Consider the following 23,839-nt stretch of genomic DNA (forward strand, 5'->3'; position numbering starts at 1 on the left):
TGTCTACTGGAACTTTGTGAATCATTATGACGTGCGATCATTCCTACTACCTAAGGTTGGTGGTTTAGTAATGATGTCGGATCGGTACAGCGAGACGTAGGCTGATGTGCCTGAGGCTCCGTTTGAGTTTCCCAAAGACCTCCTGCACCGTTACTTTGCTCGGTTTGGGCGGGTGTTGAGTATGCGGATGAATGTTGTCTCCTCCAGGAGGTTGAAGGGTGTCCCAAATGGTACCCTCACGTTGGCTATGTGCCTGAAGAACCCTATACCGTCGTCGGTCCTGCTTATGGGGTTCTATGTCCGCGTGTTCTATGTTGGTCAACCCCGTACTTGCTTCTGGTGCGGGTTCCCAGGGCACCAAGCTGTGGGTTGTGGTGCTGGTGGTGTCTGCCTTGTGAACCTCTTCCGAGAGGAGGACTTCCCCCTGCAGGAGGGCCTGAAGGATTCTATGTGTGACGCTACCGTGGATGCTGTCGGGTGGCCTGGTGGTGTCGCCGGTCTCTGCGGACTACCTGGTTGGCGGTGTGGATATCGTGGCCATAGAGTGTGTGGTTCCGCCCCCACTGCTTGCTTCCCTGCCTCCTCCACCCCATCTGCCCCGTGTCCGGCTGCTCTGACTTCAGTGGATTGTGGCGGTGCGTTGATACGAGCTGTGCATGACCCTGTAGAAGTTCCTGTAGTGGTGTGTGGTATGGTGCCTCAGGTGGAATAGGCGGCTGCGGTGTTACGTGACCGTGTGCGGTCTCCCGGTGGTCCTGCTGTGGCGCCTCTGGGGACGGATGATAGTCCATCCGGCGAGTTTCCGTTGTCGAAACGTTCCTGTCGAGCTCACAGTTTGTCTCCCCTGCTGGATGTCGCCTGGGTGGACATGGTGGTCTGAGGAGACGTCTTCTGCCGTGGGTGCGGCTCTTGCACAGTCTGCGGGTGGTGATGCCATCGTGGTGAAGGGTGCCCCTATTGCGGGGGTGGTGACTGGTGTGATGGCCTCGCTTGTGTTTAGTGGTGATTTGAATTTGATTTTGAAGAAAGATGCACCCTCCGTGTTGCGGCCCTCTGATGCCCTACCCCCTCGTGCTGCTGGCCCAAGTGCCACAGACTCATGTTTTGCAGCCCTCTGTGGCTTCACCGGCAGTGCCTCTGCCTCTTGTGCAGCCGCCCTCCGTGCTGCTCCTCCCTGTTAAATCTTCTATGCCCCAGTCTTCTGTGTCCCAGCTGGACGTGCCCCTGTCCGCTATGCCGCTGCCCTCTGTGCTGATGGTTCGTCGCCCTGGACACCCATCGTGTTGCACCTGTTTTCAATGTATTTAGTTTTATCCATTTTGTAGTTTTATGATATTGCATTGCTTTCCGTTGTTGTGTGTTGTTATGTTATCATCCTGTGCTGTGTGTTGTATTGTTGTGTTCTGATGTGGCACTTTGGTGCCTTTTTTTATGTTTATATTTATGTAGCTTGGTTATATCACAATAAAAAACAGTTGGAGACAGTGCTTTTGATTGGCAGTTCATTTAACTTGGCCACTGTTTCCTGAGTATCTTGCAACACAAAATTTTATTTAAAATGAACTTTAATGCATAACAATGTGGCAAAAAATAATTGATATAGTTAATATGTCAATTATTAAATATAAAAAAAATTATACAGAATGGAATCTGAAGTGCCACCAAGCAAATTATTCATCTATTGGTACTTCAAAATTCAATAAAACCATCTCTAACATTTCATCACGAATTCGATCACACGTTTTTCCAACATTTGCTCTCATCCTATATCCTGCCTCGAATATAACAATATTATTGATATTTGAGAAAATGTAGACTATGAATTCACTGTGGTAAAAATGATGAATGCGTCCTTGGGATCGGCATAGGCTTTAATGGGTCTCAGTAATAAGTAATAAATTAAGTCACCAACTATGCTTGAAGCCTATGTAGCTTCGAATGACAGCATAGCTTATAAACTTTAAAATAAATTAATTCGTATTATATTTATAACAAAAATTCAAAATAGAATCATAGGGATCTTAATTTATTTTTGTTTTAAGTGAAATATGAATGTTTTATTTAAAACTTTGTTAATAAAAATGCAGATTCGAAGCTTCATTCATCTTTCACTTAGACATTTTTTATATCTAGCATCCAGTTCTCATTAACAGTAGCTAAATGGTCATTAAGACAGGCGCAAATACAATTTTTAATAACACTTTAGGTTAGGTATTTATTTTCTGCAAAAAAAAAAAATAGTTTGTGGGAAATAAGTCTTTAGGCAATGTTCATCGGTCCAGTAGTTTACCCCAAAGTCACATTCGTGAAATTCAGCGTAATGTACATACATAACACGCATTTTCTTACATATGTGTTTGAATTTTGTGAATAGTTAGGTATGGGTCGGGTTTTGTCTATCCGTCCTCAGGTTATGCTCGTCTATGCAGATCCCGATCCCAAAAACGCATTCATCAATTTTATACCTACCATATATTTGGTGGCTGGACTAATGGGCAACTGTCTTTATTTATCAGGATGGGCTGGTATTTTCAGTCTGAGGAGAACCAGATGCGATTCGAACATAGAAAAAGAACTAAGCAATGTCCGATAGCAGTTGATCATACCACACACTAGAAGGTGAAGGGACGACGACGTTACGGTCTATCCTGGACCATTCTCAAGTCGATTGTCAAGCTCCGATAGCAGTGTTCAAACGTCATCAGTCTATTTAAAGTCCAACGTCATATATAATCCATCAGTCCAGTGTCATTTAATCCATTAAAAGGATTATTATTTTTCCTGTATAAAGCGTTTTAATTTATAAGTAGGGGGTTTGGCGGCGGAATTTAGAAGCATTTGGCAACAATTCATGAGGAAGTCTGTGATGGGCCGCCATCGGAGGGGCAGTTGTTACTGATAACCTTCCAATTGTTGTTTTCTTTTACAGTGATCCAGCTGTTTCCGCCTTGGTGGCTCGCCGTTTATACACTGCTTGATGCAGACGGCAGCATAGGTTATGTGATTCTAAACTCCTACCTTTAGGAGGTTTGTGCGGCGGGCCTAGAGTTCTCTGCGAGAATTGATTATACTCTGGTGGGGATTATGTTTGTTAATGCGCTGAACATTAGGGTAGAAGACCTACTTGGTGTTGAGCTTTTGAAGAATGGCCTCATTTGGTGAAATTCAGAATGTGCAGTACTTTGAAGACCTTCTTGGCAAGATGTGAGGACATTTTTTAGTTGCCTAACGGATTAGGTGAAGTAAGGGTTAGTAATATAAGCAAGATGGTGGCATTTGTTGTGATGAATGATGCACTGATTTATTTATCAAACGAAGTGCTTGCTCGTGTTCTCCGCCAGTTTGGCAAGGTTGTGGGTATCCGGTGAAATAATTTTGCGTTTGTCCCATTGGAAGGATTATTAAATTGCATCGGAACTGTGGGGGGAATGAAGCTGGAGAGGAATATTCCATCCCTGGTGTTCGTGTTGGGCCTTCACTGTGCTTATACTGGCCAGCCCAACATTTAATTTAAGTGTGGGTCACTTTACTGTTACCTGTCAGGTGAATAAGACCATAATAATAAAGGTAACTGCAGAAAGCCTAATGGCCCATACGAGGGAGATAATATTTATAACCACCCGATCCCACTCATATACATGTCCTCACTTGAAACAATCAAGGGACCCCACCTCCACCAATTTACGTAGTAGTTGGTTCCAAACATCAACAACCCTGTTATCGAACCAGTATTTACCAATGTCTTTCCTAAATCTAAACTTATCCAATTTATAACCATTCTTTCGTGTTCTGTATAGGTTTGATACTTTTAATTTCTGATTAATATCCCCTATGTTATATCCATTCAGCCACTTGTACACCTCTATCATGTCACCCCTAACTCTTCGTCTTTCCAGTGAATGCAATTTTATCTCTGTCAATCTTTCTTCGTTTATCAGGTCTATAATTTGCGGGATTAGCTTTGTCCTCCTATGCAGGACGCTTTCAAGTGATTTTATATCCATTCTACAGTACGGCGACCAAAACTGAACTGCATAATCTAAATGAGGCCTAAACAGAGCAAGATATAGCTGAAGAACAACACCAGGTGTCTTATTAGTAACGCTTCGATTAATAAATCCCAGTGTCCTATTTGCTTTATTACGAACATTTATGCATTGATTTTTTGGTTTTAAATTCTTACTACTCATAACTCCCAGATCCCTTTCGCAATCCGACTTCGCAATCTCAGCACCATCTAGCTCGTATCTTGTAACTCAATCATCATTACATAGCCTTAAAACCTTACATATGTCAGCATTAAACTGCATCTGCCAATATTTTGACAATTTTAAAACCCTATTTAGATTGTTTTGAAGTGATAGAGAGTCTTTTTCCGTTTTTATTTCCCTCCCGATTTTTGTATCATCGGAAAATGATTCAAATATTGCTGCTCAAACCTGAATCTAAATCATTTATATATATTATGAATAACAGAGTTCCGATGACAGATCCTTGAGGCACTCCACTTACAACAATTTCACAATATGATTTAATCCCATTTATACTAACTCTTTGCTTGCTTTGGTATAGCCATGCCCTAATCAAACTCAATATAATACCCCCAGTACTGTAAGCTTCTAACTTTTTAATCAATCTTTCATGTAACAGTGTCAAAGGCTTTGCTAAGTCAAGGTATACAACATCACAAACCATTCCACTATCAACTGCTTCAACTATGGTGGAATAAAATGATTAAACATGAATAGCAAATTTGTTAAACATGAACAGCCATTTGCAAAACCAGGTTGTGAATGATTTATTAATTTATGTATTTCAAGACGAAAATGAATGGTATTTGTAATTATTGATTCAAGTAACTTTCCCACAATAGACATTCAGTTAATTGGCTGATAGTTTGACGCAAGTGAGGTATCTCCTTTCCTAATAATTGGTACCACATAAGCAACCTTCCATGACTCTGGCACTCTGACTCTAATGATTTGGTAAATAAGGCAGACAATGGCTCGCAAAGCTCCTATTTGCATTCCTTAAACACCCTGCCTAACTCTTACCTCTGGCCACGGGGATAAATTTGGCTAGACTTTCACAAGTTGTATAATAACAATCTCCATGATAACTGCTAAACTAGTCTATCAGCCGTCTATCCCACTAAGATAGAATATTTCGGCTGAAGGCATAATGTTCAGTTCTTCTTTAGTAAATACAGAGATAAAATATTTATTATAAATACTACACATCTAGTCGTCATTTTCAGTTATCTGACCTGTCTCAATTTTTAATGGACCTATCCTCTCTCTAATCTTTGTTCGATATAACTGAAAAAAGACTTTAGGATTTGCTTGCTCTGCTATGCGAACTTCATAGTTTCTTTTTGCCCTCCTCAACACTTTTTTAACATTTCTAACCGGTTTTACGAATTCTTGTTCTAAACTGATTTCCCCATTCCTAATCCTTATGTACCAAGCTCTCTTTCTACCTTTAATGTTCTTCAGATCCTTTGTTATCCATTTCGGGTCCTTATTATTCTTCGATCTATTCAACTTGTATGGTATACTACTTTCCTGTGCTTTGCTTAGATTTTTTTTAAATAAGTTATATTTTGAATCCACATCGAAATCCTTTGTTACATCACCCATCACTGGGTTCACATCTCGCTCCAAAACCAGCCCACCCCTCCATGCCCAGAACATTCCAATCTGTCACCCAACAAATTTCTTAGACCATTAAAATCAGCTTTTCGAAAATCTGGCCCGTTAACAGAATTTTCTCCTTCAAATCTATTCCATTCTATGATAAATCTGATTTCTTTGTGATCAGTGTTCCCTAGCTCACTCCCTATTTCGATGTCATTAATTTGTGTTTCCCTGTTAGTTAACACTAAATTTAAAATATTACTTTTCCACATTGGTAACATAATAAGTTGCTTTAGAAAGCAATCATCACTTATATCTAGAAAATCTTCTGCTTCATTATTCCCTGGTCCCTTGTGGTGGTGACACACATGTGTGTGTGCCGGATTCGGATGGAGCGGTACCCCGTTGGCGTTGTATAATATGGATTCCGATCTTGATGTTGCTCAGGCAATCCCAGCGTGTGGATGTATGTGAAGGTGGCGTATGTTTTTAGGATACCGTGACTGCAGAGATGCACCAGTGCAAGATGTGGAGGATCATGTTGTGGATGGTGGAGGCTTATCGGGGTTGTGGACGGTGGTAGCATATGATGAGGGTCATCAGCTTTCCGAGAACAGTGTTGTAGGCGGTTTCACCACTTCACGGGCGATGGTGACGTTAGCCAGTTGTCAGCCGGGGCTTAGTGATACCATTTCTACTAGGTTGTGAGTGGTCGACGATGAGACTGGCGCTCAGATGTCCCATGTGAGGAGTGGTGTCGAGGACCTCACTGGTGGTGTTTGCTCCGGATCACGTCCCGACAGTGCAAGCGGGCGTCCATGTGGAAGCTGATGTGCCTGCTAAGCTGTAAATGTGTGGAGGTGGTGTGAGTGGTGAGTAGCACATATTGGTCTCATTACAAGAGTGGTAGAGGACGGTGCACTTGTGCAGGACTGGTGGTAAGTGTTCTGGATGACTGCCGGAAGGTGGTGTTCTCAGGCCATAGTTGGTTTGGCAAAAAGCTGACAATGAGGCTGTGGAAGGTTCTGGAAGAACCAAAGGTGGATAGTTATCATAAACAGCACCGACTCAAGGTTTAGGCTAAGTGTAAGAAAATAAAATTAATATAAATGTCTTAAAATTAAATTTTATTTAGAACAAAAATTATAAAATAGCTAAGCTCTTGTTGCAGTCCTCCTCCAAGGGGGTAGCCTGTCTGTATATAAACAGGGGAAGGACTGTCCCAGCGAGTGCTGCTCCAATATCCTGCAAAGATGCAAACATTTTGCAAAAATTTACATTTTTGTTGTTGCTAATGGTGTGAGCCTCGTAGACTTTGATCTATAATTAACCTGTCAGCCATGAGGTCTGAGTTATATATAGCCACAAGCACGTGCTTGTGAAGCTGTGATCATATTTTCTATTATTCTAATATTACATAACAGTAGATATTTTCCACAAGTTCCATGTATGTTGGGGTTAAAGTAGTTATGTCTCCTGTAGGGGTTCACGTCTATGTTCTGAAGGTATCGTGATTAGCTTTGTTGGTAGATGTGATCGTTAATGCATTTATTAGGGCCTTTCATGTGTACAGTGTCCTTGTTTGCCTTGCATATGTGCTACCTTTCGTTCTCTGAATTGTGTTTTTTTTGTCTTAGGTGAATACTTGTGTTGCGCATTAATGCATGCAGCTGATGTTTTGTTTTTCGTTGTGTTGAATACACAATTGACTTGTGATTTACACTATCGATTTTTCGGTGGATTGGACACATCATCTGTATATATTATTTGTTTAGATTTAATAACGGTTCGTTTGCATTTGTTACTTATACTTTGTAGTCATTCTTTTGTTTTGCGAATTACTTTTGTAATTTTATTTTGTGTTACAAGCTGTGCGTGAGCCTTGTGCGACCATTTTCACTGTAAGATTCTGTGTATGTTTTCATTAATTATATGTTGAATAATTCAGATAACAGAAAGAAATGTAAACAGTTTCCATTTCTTTAGGACTGTTTAAATTATAGCCTGTGTTTGAGGCCTTTTTTGTTCATGCGTCATTATTATTTTGTTGCGCAGGTGTTGCTTTTGTCTTGACTGTTGTGGTGTTGTGGCCTAGCCTGTCGACTCCATTATACTTCTGATGTGAATTTTCTGCTCATTATAATGCTCCTGTAATTTGTAATTAATTTGTTATCCTGACTCCTTCTGGGTTTTAATGTTGCGTGTTCACTGTGATTTGTGTCTACAATTGCGTTTGGTTTATTTGTTCACATATCCTGTTATCTTATAAATAAAGGAAATATCTTTAGATGAGGGGCTGACATTAGTACCGCCGATACAAAGAGAAAATTCGAGCCGTTGCGAGTGAATAACTTTTCGAACACCATCAGTGATGAGTATGTTGTCAAGTTTTTATTTTCACAGAGAGCATGTTTTTAATATGTTTATTAATTTCATCCTTCATATTATAACGTCAATATTCTCAAAGTTGTGCCTCACTGAACTCACCTGCCTCACAACACTCAACTCCCTCATGACCTGCCTCACTAAACTCACCTGCCTCACAACACTCAACTCCCTCATGACCTGCCTCACTAAACTCACCTGCCTCACAACACTCAACTCCCTCATGACCTGCCTCACTAAACTCACCTGCCTCACAACACTCAACTCCCTCATGACCTGCCTCACTAAACTCACCTGCCTCACAACACTCAACTCCCTCATGACCTGCCTCACTAAACTCACCTGCCTCACAACACTCAACTCCCACATGACCTGCCTCACTAAACTCACCTGCCTCACAACACTCACCTGCCTCATAACCTGCCTCACTAAACTCACCTGCCTCACAACACTCACCTGCCTCATCACCTGCCTCATAACACTCACCTCCCTCATCACCTGCCTTAAAACACTCACCTCTCTCATCACCTGCCTCACAACACTCACCTCCCTCATAACCTGCCTCACAACACTGACCTCCCTCACCACCTGCCTCACAACACTCACCTCCCTCATAACCTGCCTCACAACACTCACCTCCCTCATAACCTGCCTCACAACACTCACCTCACTCATGACCTGCTTCACAACACTCACCTCCCTCATCACCTGCCTCACAACACTCACCTGCCTCATCACCTGCTTCACAACACTCACCTGCCTCATCACCTGCCTGACAACACTCACCTGCCTCATAACCTGCCTCACAACACTCACCTGCCTCATAACCTGCCTCACAACACTCACCTCCCTCACGACCTGCCTCACAACACTCACCTGCCTCATCACCGGCCTCACAACACTCACCTGCCTCATCATCTGCCTCACAACACTCACCTGCATCATCACCTGCCTCACAACACTCACCTGCCTCATCATCTGCCTCACAACACTCACCTGCCTCATCACCTGTCTCACAACACTCACCTCCTTAATCACCTGCCTCACAACACTCACCTCCCTCATAACCTGCCTCACAACACTCACCTGCCTCTTCATCTGCCTCACAACACTCACCTCCCTCATAACCTGCCTCACAACACTCACCTGCCTCATCATCTGCCTCACAACACTCACCTCCCTCATGACCTGCCTCACAACACTCACCTGCCTCATAACCTGCCTCACAACACTCACCTGCCTCATAACCTGCCTCACAACACTCACCTGCCTCACAACACTCACCTGCCTCATCATCTGCCTCACAACACTCACCTGCCTCATAACCTGCCTCACAACACTCACCTGCCTCATAACCTGCCTCACAACACTCACCTCCCTCATCACCTGCCTCACAACACTCACTTGCCTCATCATCTGCCTCACAACACTCACCTGCATCATCACCTGCCTCACAACACTCACCTGCCTCATCACCTGCCTCACAACACTCACCTGCCTCATCACCTGCCTCACAACACTCACCTGCCTCATCACCTGCCTCACAACACTCACCTCCTTAATCACCTGCCTCACAACACTCACCTCCTTAATCACCTGCCTCACAACAGTCACCTGCTTCATCATCTGCCTCACAACACTCGCCTGCCTCATAACCTGCCTCACAACACTCACCTGCCTCATAACCTGCCTCACAACACTCACCTCCCTCATCACCTGCCTCACAACACTCACCTGCCTCATAACCTGCCTCACAACACTCACCTCCCTCATAACCTGCCTCACAACACTCACCTCCCTCATAACCTGCCTCACAACACTCACCTCCCTCATAACCTGCCTCACAACACTCACCTCCCTCATAACCTGCCTCACAACACTCACCTCCCTCATAACCTGCCTCACAACACTCACCTTCCTCATAACCTGCCTCACAACACTCACCTCCCTCATAACCTGCCTCACAACACTCACCTGCCTCATAACCTGCCTCACAACACTCCCCTCCCTCATAACCTGCCTCATAACACTCACCTCCCTCATAACTTGCCTCACAACACTCATCTGCCTCATCACCTGCCTCACAACACTCACCTGCCTCATCACCTGCCTCACAACACTCACCTCCCTTATCACCTGCCTCACAACACTCACCTGCCTCACAACACTCACCTGCCTCACAACACTCACCTGCCTCCTCACCTGCCTCACAACACTCACCTGCCTCATCATCTGCCTCACAACGCTCATCTGCCTCATCACCTGCCTCACAACACTCACCTGCCTCATCATCTGCCTCACAACACTCACCTCCCTCACAACACTCACCTGCCTCACAATACTCACCTGCATCATCACCTGCCTCACAACACTCACCTGCCTCATCATCTGCCTCACAACACTCACCTGCCTCACAATACTCACCTGCATCATCACCTGCCTCACAACACTCACCTCCCTCATAACCTGCCTCACAACACTCACGTCCCTCATCACCTGCCTCACAACACTCACCTGCCTCACAACACTCACCTGCCTCATAACCTGCCTCACAACACTCACCTGCCTCATAACCTGCCTCACAACACTCACCTCCCTCATAACCTGCCTCACAACACTCACGTCCCTCATCACCTGCCTCACAACACTCACCTCCCTCATAACCTGCCTCACAACACTCACCTCCCTCATCACCTGCCTCACAACACTCACCTCCCTCATAACCTGCCTCACAACACTCACCTCCCTCATCACCTGCCTCACAACACTCACCTCCCTCATAACCTGCCTCACAACACTCACCTCCCTCATCACCTGCCTCACAACACTCACCTCCCTCATAACCTGCCTCACAACACTCACCTGCCTCATAACCTGCCTCACAACACTCACCTCCCTCATCACCTGCCTCACAACACTCACCTCCCTCATAACCTGCCTCACAACACTCACCTGCCTCATGACCTGCCTCACAACACTCACCTCCCTCATCATCTGCCTCACAACACTCACCTCCCTCATCACTGGCCTCACAACACTCACCTGCCTCATCACCTGTCTCACAACACTCACCTCCTTAATCACCTGCCTCACAACACTCACCTCCCTCATAACCTGCCTCACAACACTCACCTGCCTCATCATCTGCCTCACAACACCCACCTCCCTCATAACCTGCCTCACAACACTCACCTGCCTCATCATCTGCCTCACAACACTCACCTCCCTCATGACCTGCCTCACAACACTCACCTGCCTCATAACCTGCCTCACAACACTCACCTGCCTCATAACCTGCCTCACAACACTCACCTGCCTCATCATCTGCCTCACAACACTCACCTGCCTCATAACCTGCCTCACAACACTCACCTGCCTCCTAACCTGCCTCACAACACTCACCTCCCTCATCACCTGCCTTACAACACTCACTTGCCTCATCATCTGCCTCACAACACTCAGCTGCATCATTACCTGCCTCACAACACTCACCTGCCTCATCACCTGTCTCACAACACTCACCTGCCTCATCACCTGCCTCACAACACTCACCTGCCTCATCACCTGCCTCACAACACTCACCTCCTTAATCACCTGCCTCACAACACTCACCTCCTTAATCACCTGCCTCACAACACTCACCTGCCTCATCATCTGCCTCACAACACTCACCTGCCTCATAACCTGCCTCACAACACTCACCTGCCTCATAACCTGCCTCACAACACTCACCTCCCTCATCACCTGCCTCACAACACTCACCTGCCTCATAACCTGCCTCACAACACTCACCTCCCTCATAACCTGCCTCACAACACTCACCTCCCTCATAACCTGCCTCACAACACTCACCTCCCTCATAACCTGCCTCACAACACTCACCTTCCTCATAACCTGCCTCACAACACTCACCTCCCTCATAACCTGCCTCACAACACTCACCTCCCTCATAACCTGCCTCACAACACTCACCTCCCTCATAACCTGCCTCACAACACTCACCTCCCTCATAACCTGCCTCACAACACTCACCTTCCTCATAACCTGCCTCACAACACTCACCTCCCTCATAACCTGCCTCACAACACTCACCTGCCTTATAACTTGCCTCACAACACTCCCCTCCCTCATAACCTGCCTCATAACACTCACCTCCCTCATAACTTGCCTCACAACACTCATCTGCCTCATCACCTGCCTCACAACACTCACCTGCCTCATCACCTGCCTCACAACACTCACCTCCCTCATCACCTGCCTCACAACACTCACCTGCCTCCTCACCTGCCTCACAACACTCACCTGCCTCATCATCTGCCTCACAACGCTCATCTGCCTCATCACCTGCCTCACAACACTCACCTGCCTCATCATCTGCCTCACAACACTCACCTCCCTCACAACACTCACCTGCCTCACAATACTCACCTGCATCATCACCTGCCTCACAACACTCACCTGCCTCATCATCTGCCACACAACACTCACCTGCCTCACAATACTCACCTGCATCATCACCTGCCTCACAACACTCACCTCCCTCATAACCTGCCTCACAACACTCACGTCCCTCATCACCTGCCTCACAACACTCACCTGCCTCATCACCTGCCTCACAACACTCACCTGCCTCATAACCTGCCTCACAACACTCACCTGCCTCACAACACTCACCTCCCTCATAACCTGCCTCACAACACTCACGTCCCTCATCACCTGCCTCACAACACTCACCTCCCTCATAACCTGCCTCACAACACTCACCTCCCTCATCACCTGCCTCACAACACTCACCTCCCTCATAACCTGCCTCACAACACTCACCTCCCTCATCACCTGCCTCACAACACTCACCTCCCTCATAACCTGCCTCACAACACTCACCTCCCTCATCACCTGCCTCACAACACTCACCTCCCTCATAACCTGCCTCACAACACTCACCTGCCTCATAACCTGCCTCACAACACTCACCTCCCTCATCACCTGCCTCACAACACTCACCTCCCTCATAACCTGCCTCACAACACTCACCTGCCTCATGACCTGCCTCACAACACTCACCGCCCTCATCATCTGCCTCACAACACTCACCTCCCTCATCACTGGCCTCACAACACTCACCTGCCTCATAACCTGCCTCACAACACTCACCTCCCTCATAACCTGCCTCACAACACTCACCTCCCTCATCACCTGCCTCACAACACTCACCTCCCTCATCACTGGCCTCACAACACTCACCTGCCTCATAACACTCACCTGCCTCATAACCTGCCTCACAACACTCACCTCCCTCATCACTGGCCTCACAACACTCACCTGCCTCATAACACTCACCTGCCTCATGACCTGCCTCACAACACTCACCTCCCTCATCACCTGCCTCACAACACTCACCTCCCTCATCACTGGCCTCACAACACTCACCTGCCTCATAACCTGCCTCACAACACTCACCTGCCTCATCACCTGCCTCACAACACTCACCTCCCTCATAACCTGCCTCACAACACTCACCTGCCTCACAACACTCACCTGCCTCATAACCTGCCTCACAACACTCTCCTGCCTCATAACCTGCCTCACAACACTCACCTGCCTCATAACCTGCCTCACAACACTCACCTGCCTCATAACCTGCCTCACAACACTCACCTGCCTCACAACACTCACCTGCCTCATAACCTGCCTCACAACACTCACCTGCCTCACAACACTCACCTCCCTCATCACCTGCCTCACAACACTCACCTCCCTCATCACTGGCCTCACAACACTCACCTGCCTCATAACCTGCCTCACAACACTCACCTCCCTCATAACCTGCCTCACAACACTCACTTGCCTCACAACACTCACCTGCCTCACAACACTCACCTGCCTCACAACACTCACCTGCCTCATAACCTGCCTCACAACACTCACCTGCCTCATAACCTGCCTCACAACACTCACCTGCCTCATAACCTGCCTCACAACACTCACCTGCCTCATAACCTGCCTCACAACACTCACCTGCCTCATAACCATGCCCACCATGCCGGACCAGGAGCCGTTTTGAAGCCTGTTGCCCCAGTAACGATCCGGAGGACGGACGTTGGTGTACCTGTTGGGTGAGACGTTGGTCCTGTACACACTGGTCCTGTACACACTGGTCCTGTACACACTGGTCCTGTACACACACTGGTCCTGTATACACTGGTCCTGTACACACTGGTCCTGTACACACACTTGTCCTGTACACACACTGGTCCTGAACACACTGGTCCTGTACACACACTGGTCCTGTGGTACGGACCCGAGCCCAGCGTCGTAGCATGGAGCAGTGACGACAACGCTATCTGTGGGACGGCTCCCGAAACCCCTCCAAATGGACGACGCCATCTAGTGAGGACGAGATATACCGGCCACAGGGGCTGGATTCCCGTCTTAATCAGCTCGTAACATAGCCGCTGCTGACCTCTGGTGAGGTGACGCTTAGACAGCAACGCCATCTATGGAGTGGATAGGTGGGCGTTTGTGTCTAAGCCTGTAAGTGAGGTGCCCTAGGGTGTCCCTAGTACTGATGACGTGTCTGATTACAGAGTCGACCTGGGACTGCTGGATTGGACGATGGGGAGTCTACCCAAGGCAGCCATAGTATCTCCACGTGTTTGCTGCAGAAGCTGTGAGTCACCCCCCGGATGAACACTGTTGTGTTAGCCTGCCTGTGACGTGGCAGAACCAGGAATTGTCGTACCTGGGGCTGACTGGTGGAGAAGACTAGCCACTGGGGTGTTGAGAGAGGAGAGTGATCAGCAGAATCACACGAGGCTCCTGTCTAGGGCTCGCAATCCTAGTATTGGTCGTGGAGTGGCCTATGCAGCAGAGCTGATTGGAACCTGCCAGCTACAGGCTGGATTTGTGGTTGAAGGCCTCCACGACGGTGAACCCAGTGGGACTGTGATTTGGCTGGCCTGTGGCCAGGGTAGACTCGCCTAGGGAATCGAAGGATTCATCGTGAGGCCACAAGTAGAGAACCAGGGCAACTCGTCTTGAGCACAGTAGAGCATCCTGCGTCTTCAGAGGAAGACCAGTTAATGTACATAAGTGTAGTTATAGCCCCAGCGAGTGACTGTTTATATATTTATTTATTGGTGGTGGTGAATATATATTTAAATTAGTGCACTTTTATCCATTCCCCTTTAATTTACTTGCGTTACGGAACACACCCCTTGAAAGCCACTACTAACTTGGGGTCGAATACCCAAACTCTAATAACATCAGAGAAGAACCCCAGTTGCGACCCAATAGGGCCGTAACATACACACACTGGTCCTGTACACACTGGTCCTGTATACACTGGTCTTGTACACACACTGGTCCTGTATACACACTGGTCCTGTACACACACTGGTCCTGTATACACTGGTTCTGTACACACTGGTCCAGTACACACTGATCATGTACACACACTGGTCCTGTATACACTGGTCCTGTACACACTGGTCCTGTACTCACTGGTCTTGTACACACACACTGGTCCTGTACATACACTGGTCCTGTATACATTGGTTCTGTACACACTGGTCCTGTACACACACTGGTCCTGTACACACACTGGTCCTGTACACACACTGGTCCTGTATACACTGGTTCTGTACACACAGGTCCTGTGCACACTGGTCCTGTACACACACTGGTCCTGTATATTGCACTTGTCCTTTACACACTGGTCCTGTACACACTGGTCCTGTACACACACTGGTCCTGTACACACACTGGTCCTGTTCACACACTGGTCCTGTACACACACTGGTCCTGTACACACTGGTCCTGTATACACTGGTTCTGTACACACTGGTCCTTTACACACACTGGTCCTGTATACACTGGTCATGTATACACTGGTTATGTACACACTGGTCCTGTACACACACTGGTCCTGTATACACTGGTCCTGTACACACTGGTCCTGTATACACTGTTCCTGTACACACTGTTCCTGTACACACTGGTCATGTACACACTTGACCTGTACACACTGGTCCTGTATACACTGGTCCTGTATTCACTGGTCCTGTACACACTGGTCCTGTATACACTGGTCCTGTACACACTGGTCCTGTTCACATACTGGTCCTGTATACACTGGTCCTGTACACACTGGTCCTGTATACACTGGTCCTCTACAAACTGGTCCTGTACACACATTGGTCATGTACACACACTGGTCCTGTATATACTGGTTCTGTACACACTGGTCCTGTACACACACTGGTCCTGTACACACTGGTCCTGTACACACACTGGTCCTGTACATACACTGGTCCAGTGTACACTGGTTCTGTACACACTGGTCCTGTACACACTGGTCCTGTACACACACTGGTTCGGTACACACACTGGTCCTGTATACACTGGTTCTGTTCACACTGGTCCTGTACACACACTGGTTCTGTACACACACTGCTCCTGTACACACACTGGTCCTGTATACACTGATCCTGTACACACACTGGTCCTGTATACACTGGTTCTGTACACACTGGTCCTGTACACACTGGTCCTGTACACACACTGGTCCAGTATACACTGGTCCTGTACACACTGGTCCTGTACACACACTGCTCCTGTACATACACTGGTCCTGTATACACTGGTTCTGTACACACTGGTCCTGTACACACTGTTCCTGTACACACACTGGTCCTGTATACACTGGTTCTGTACACACTGGTCCTGTACACACACTGGTCCTGTATACACTGGTTCTGTACACACTGGTCCTGTACACACACTGGTCCTGTATACACTGGTTCTGTACACACTGGTCCTGTGTTCACTGGTCCTGTACACACACTGCTCCTGTATATTACACTGGTCCTGTACACACTGGTCCTGTACACACACTGGTCCTGTACACACTGGTCTTGTACACACACTGGACCTGTACACACTGGTCCTGTACACACACTGGTCCTGTATACACTGGTTCTGTACACACTGGTCCTGTACACACAATGGTCCTGTACACACACTGGTCCTGTACAAACTGGTCCTGTACACACTCTGGTCTTGTACATACACATGGTCCTGTATACACTGGTTCTTTACACACTGGTCCTGTACACACTGGTCCTGTACACACACTGGTCCTGTACACACACTGGTCCTGTACACACTGGTCCTGTACACACACTGGTCCTGTACACACATTGGGCCTGTATACACTGGTTCTGTACACACTGGTCCTGTGCACACTGCTCCTGTACACACACTGGTCCTGTACACACACTGGTCCTGTACACACACTGGTCCTGTATATTACACTGGTCCTGTGCACACAGGTCCTGTACACACACTGGTCCTGTATACACTGGTCCTGTACACACTGGTCCTGTACACACTGGTCCTTTACACACTGGTCCTGTACACACTGGTCCTGTACACACTGGTCATGTATACACTGGTTATGGACACACTGGTCCTGTACACACACTGGTCCTGTACACACTGGTCATGTATACACTGGCCGTGTACACACTGGTCCTGTATACACTGTTCCTGTACACGCTGGTCCTGTACCCACTGGTCCTGTATACACTGGTCCTGTACACACTGGTCCTGTAGACACTGGTCATGTATACACTGGTCCTCTACACACTGGTCCTGTATATACTGGTCCTGTACACATTGGTCCTGTACACACACTGGTCCTGTACACACACTGGTCCTTTATACACTTGTTATCTACACACTGGTCCTGTATACACTGTTCCTGTACACACTAGTCCTGTACACAATGGTCTTGTACAAACACTGGTCCTGTACATACACTGGTCCCGTATACACTGGTTCTGTACACACTGGTCCTGTACACACTGGTCCTGAACACACACTGGTCCTGTACACACACTGGTCCTGTATACACTGGTTCTGTTCATACTGGTCCTGTACACACACTGGTCCTGTACACACTCTGGTCCTGTACATACACTGGTCCTGTATACACTGGTTCTTTACACACTGGTCCTGTACACACACTGGTCCTGTACACACACTGGTCCTGTACACACACTGGTCCTGTACACACACTGGTCCTGAACACACTGGTCCTGTGCACACTGGTCCTGTACACACTGGTCCTGTACACACTGGTCCTGAACACACACTGGTCCTGTACACACACTGGTCCTGTATACACTGGTTCTGTTCATACTGGTCCTGTACACACACTGGTCCTGTACACACTCTGGTCCTGTACATACACTGGTCCTGTATACACTGGTTCTTTACACACTGGTCCTGTACACACACTGGTCCTGTACACACACTGGTCCTGTACACACACTGGTCCTGTACACACACTGGTCCTGAACACACTGGTCCTGTGCACACTGGTCCTGTACACACACTGGTCGTGTATATTACACTGGTCCTGTACACACTGGTCCTGTACACACACTGGTCCTTTACACACTGGTCCTGTACACACTCTGGTCCTGTACACACACTGGTCCTGTACACACTGGTCCTGTACACACTGGTCATGTATACACTGGTTATGCACACACTGGTCCTGTACACACACTGGTCCTATACACACTGGTCCTGTATACACTGGCCCTGTACACACTGGTCCTGTATACACTGTTCCAGTACACACTGGACCTGTACACACTGGTCCTGTTCACACACTGGTCCTGTACACACACTGGTCCTGTATACACTGGTCCTATACACACTGGTTTTGTACACACACTGGTCCTGTACACACATTGGTCCTGTACACACACTGGTCCTGTATACACTGGTTCTCTACACACTGGTCCTGTACACACACTGGTCCTGTACACACTGGTCCTGTACACACTGGTCCTGTAAACACACTGGTTCTGTACATACACTGGTCCTGTATACCCTGGTTCTGTACACACTGGTCCTGTACACACTGGTCCTGAACACACACTGGTCCAGTACACACACTGGTCCTGTATACACTGGTTCTGTTCACACTGGTCCTGTACACACACTGGTCCTGTACACACACTGGTCCTGTACACACACTGGTCCTGTATACTCTGGTTCTGTACACACTGGTCCTGTACACACTGGTCCTGTACACACACTGGTCCTGTATATTACACTGGTCCTGTACACACAGGTCCTGTACACACACTGGTCCTGTACACACACACACTGGTCCTGTACACACTGATCCTGTACACACTGGTCATGTACACACTGGTCCTGTACACACTGATCCTGTATACACTGGTTCTGTACACACTGGTCCTGTACACACTGGTCCTGTACACACTGGTCATGTATCCACTGGTTATGTACACACTGGTCCTGAACACACTGGTCATGTACACACTGGTCATGTATTCACTGGTTATGTACACACTGGTCCTGTACACACACTGGTCCAGTATACACTGGTCCTGTACACACTGGTCCTGTACACACACTGCTCCTGTACATACACTGGTCCTGTATACACTGGTTCTGTACACACCGGTCCTGTACACACTGTTCCTGTACACACACTGGTCCTGTATACACTGGTTCTGTACACACTAGTCCTGTACACACACTGGTCCTGTATAAACTGGTTCTGTACACACTGGTCCTGTGTACACTGGTCCTGTACACACACTGCTCCTGTATATTACACTGGTCCTGTACACACTGGTCCTGTACACACACTTGTCCTGTATACACTGGTCCTATTCACACTGGTCCTGTACACACACTGGTCCTGTACACACACTGGTCCTGTATACACTGGTTCTGTACACACTGGTCCTGTACACACAATGGTCCTGTACACACACTGGTCCTGTACACACTGGTCCTGTACACACTCTGGTCCTGTACATACACATGGTCCTGTATACACTGGTTCTTTACACACTGGTCCTGTACACACTGGTCCTGTACACACACTGGTCCTGTACACACACTGGTCCTGTACACACTGGTCCATTACACACACTGGTACTGTACACAAATTAGGCCTGTATACACTGGTTCTGTACACACTGGTCCTGTGCACACTGGTCCTGTACACACACTGATCCTGTATATTACACTGGTCCTGGGCACACAGGTCCTGTACACACACTTGTCCTGTATACACTGGTCCTGTACACACTGGTCCTGTACACACTGGTACTTTACACACTGGTCCTGTACACACTGGTCCTGTACACACTGGTCATGTATACACTGGCCGTGTACACATTGGTCCTGTATACACTGCTCCTGTACACACTGGTCCTGTACACACTGGTCCTGTATACACTGGTCCTGTACACACTGGTCCTGTAGACACTGGTCATGTATACACTGGTCCTCTACACACTGGTCCTGTATACACTGGTCCTGTACACACTGGTCATGTATACACTGGCCGTGTACACATTGGTCCTGTATACACTGCTCCTGTACACACTGGTCCTGTACACACTGGTCCTGTATACTCTGGTCCTGTACACACTGGTCCTGTAGACACTGGTCATGTATACACTGGTCCTCTACACACTGGTCCTGTATACACTGGTCCTGTACACAGTGGTCCTGTACACACACTGGTCCTGTACACACACTGGTCCTTTATACACTGGTTATCTACACACTGGTCCTGTATACACTGTTCCTGTACACACTAGTCCTGTACACAATGGTCTTGTACAAACACTGGTCCTGTACATACACTGGTCCTGTATACACTGGTTCTGTACACACTGGTCCTGTACACACTGGTCCTGAACACACACTGGTCCTGTACACACACTGGTCCTGTATACACTGGTTCTGTTCATACTGGTCCTGTACACACACTGGTCCTGTACACACTCTGGTCCTGTACATACACTGGTCCTGTATACACTGGTTCTTTACACACTGGTCCTGTACACACACTGGTCCTGTACACACACTGGTCCTGTACACACACTGGTCCTGAACACACTGGTCCTGTGCACACTGGTCCTGTACACACACTGGTCGTGTATATTACACTGGTCTTGTACACACTGGTCCTGTACACACACTGGTCCTTTACACACTGGTCCTGTACACACTCTGGTCCTGTACACACACTGGTCCTGTACACACTGGTCCTGTACACACTGGTCCTGTATACACTGCTCCTGTACACACTGGTCCTGTACACACTGGTCCTGTATACACTGGTCCTGTACACACTGGTCCTGTAGATACTGGTCATGTATACACTGGTCCTCTACACACTGGTCCTGTATACACTGGTCCTGTACACAGTGGTCCTGTACACACACTGGTCCTGTACACACACTGGTCCTGTACACACACTGGTTATCTACACACTGGTCCTGTATACACTGTTCCTGTACACACTAGTCCTGTACACAATGGTCTTGTACAAACAATGATCCTGTACATACACTGGTCCTGTATACACTGGTTCTGTACACACTGGTCCTGTACACACTGGTCCTGAACACACACTGGTCCTGTACACACACTGGTCCTGTATACACTGGTTCTGTTCATACTGGTCCTGTACACATACTGGTCCTGTACACACACTGGTCCTGAATACACTGGTCCTGTGCACACTGGTCCTGTACACACACTGGTCGTGTATATTACACTGGTCCTGTACACACTGGTCCTGTACACACACTGGTCCTTTACACACTGGTCCTGTACACACTCTGGTCCTGTACACACACTGGTCCTGTACACACTGGTCCTGTACACACTGGTCCTGTATACACTGCTCCTGTACACACTGGTCCTGTACACTCTGGTCCTGTATACACTGGTCCTGTACACACTGGTCCTGTAGACACTGGTCATGTATACACTGGTCCTCTACACACTGGTCCTGTATACACTGGTCCTGTACACAGTGGTCCTGTACACACACTGGTCCTGTACACACACTGGTCCTGTACACACACTGGTTATCTACACACTGGTCCTGTATACACTGTTCCTGTACACACTAGTCCTGTACACAATGGTCTTGTACAAACAATGGTCCTGTACATACACTGGTCCTGTATACACTGGTTCTGTACACACTGGTCCTGTACACACTGGTCCTGAACACACACTGGTCCTGTACACACACTGGTCCTGTATACACTGGTTCTGTTCATACTTTTCCTGTACACACACTGGTCATGTACACACTCTGGTCCTGTACATACACTGGTCCTGTATACACTGGTTCTTTACACACTGGTCCTGTACACACACTGGTCCTGTACACACACTGGTCCTGTACACACACTGGTCCTGTACACACTGGTCCTGTACACACACTGGTCGTGTATATTACACTGGTCCTGTACACACTGGTCCTGTACACACACTGGTCTTTTACACACTGGTCCTGTACACACTCTGGTCCTGTACACACACTGGTCCTTCACACACTGGTCCTGTACACACTGGTCATGTATACACTGGTTATGCACACACTGGTCCTGTACACACACTGGTCCTGTACACACTGGTCCTGTATACACTGGCCCTGTACACACTGGTCCTGTATACACTGTTCCAGTACACACTGGACCTGTACACACTGGTCCTGTTCACACACTGCTCCTGTACACACACTGGTCCTGTATACACTGGTCCTATACACACTGGTTTTGTACACACACTGGTCCTGTACACACATTGGTCCTGTACACACACTGGTCCTGTATACACTGGTTCTCTGCACACTGGTCCTGTACACACACTGGTCCTGTACACACTGGTCCTGTACACACTGGTCCTGAACACACACTGGTCCAGTACACACACTGGTCCTGTATACACTGGTTCTGTTCACACTGGTCCTGTACACACACTGGTCCTGTACACACACTGGTCCTGTACACACACTGGTCCTGTATACTCTGGTTTTGTACACACTGGTCCTGTACACACTGGTCCTGTACACACACTGGTCCTGTATACACTGGTCCTGTATATTACACTGGTCCTGTACACACAGGTCCTGTACACACACTGGTCCTGTACATACACACTGGTCTTGTACACACTGATCCTGTACACACTGGTCATGTACACACTGGTCCTGTACACACTGATCCTGTATACACTGGTTCTGTACACACTGGTCCTGTACACACTGGTCCTGTACACACTGGTCATGTATTCACTGGTTATGTACACACTGGTCCTGAACACACTGGTCATGTACACACTGGTCATGTATTCACTGGTTATGTACACACTGGTCCTGTACACACACACTGGTCCTGTATACACTGGTCCTTTACACACTGGTCCTGTACACACTGGTCCTGTATACACTTTTCCTGTACACACTGGTCCTGTATACACTGGGCCTGTTTACACTGGTCCTGTACACACACTGGTCATGAACACATTGGTCCTGTATACACTGGTCCTGTATACACTGGGCCTGTGTACACTGGTCCTGTACACAGACTGGTCCTGTTCACATTGGTCCTATACACACACTGGTCCTGTACAGACTGATCTTGTATACACTAGTCCTTACACACTGGTCCTGTACACACTGGTCCTGTATACACTGGTCATGTACACACTGGTCCTGTACACACTGGTCCTGTACACACACTGGTCCTGTATACACTGGTCCTGTATATTACACTGGTCCTGTACACACAGGTCCTGTACACACACTGGTCCTGTACACACACACTGGTCTTGTACACACTGATCCTGTACACACTGGTCATGTACACACTGGTCCTGTACACACTGATCCTGTATACACTGGTTCTGTACACACTGATCCTGTACACACTGGTCCTGTACACACTGGTCAT

The 23,839-nt window shown here is 47.6% G+C and overlaps 1 protein-coding gene across 1 annotated transcript in view; it reads right to left on the minus strand.

The window, feature by feature from the left end:
• LOC138370395 (probable glutamate receptor) overlaps positions 1-23,839 on the minus strand; it is a 112,619-nt gene that overhangs the window by 41,606 nt on the left and 47,174 nt on the right. Inside the window, exon 5 of the mRNA XM_069334753.1 lies at positions 14,040-14,130. Coding sequence (XP_069190854.1) covers positions 14,040-14,130 — 91 coding nt within the window. The remainder of the gene's footprint in view (positions 1-14,039; positions 14,131-23,839) is intronic.

Source organism: Procambarus clarkii, chromosome 32 (assembly GCF_040958095.1).
Source record: "Procambarus clarkii isolate CNS0578487 chromosome 32, FALCON_Pclarkii_2.0, whole genome shotgun sequence".
In the NCBI taxonomy this organism is placed as follows: Eukaryota; Metazoa; Arthropoda; class Malacostraca; order Decapoda; family Cambaridae; genus Procambarus; species Procambarus clarkii.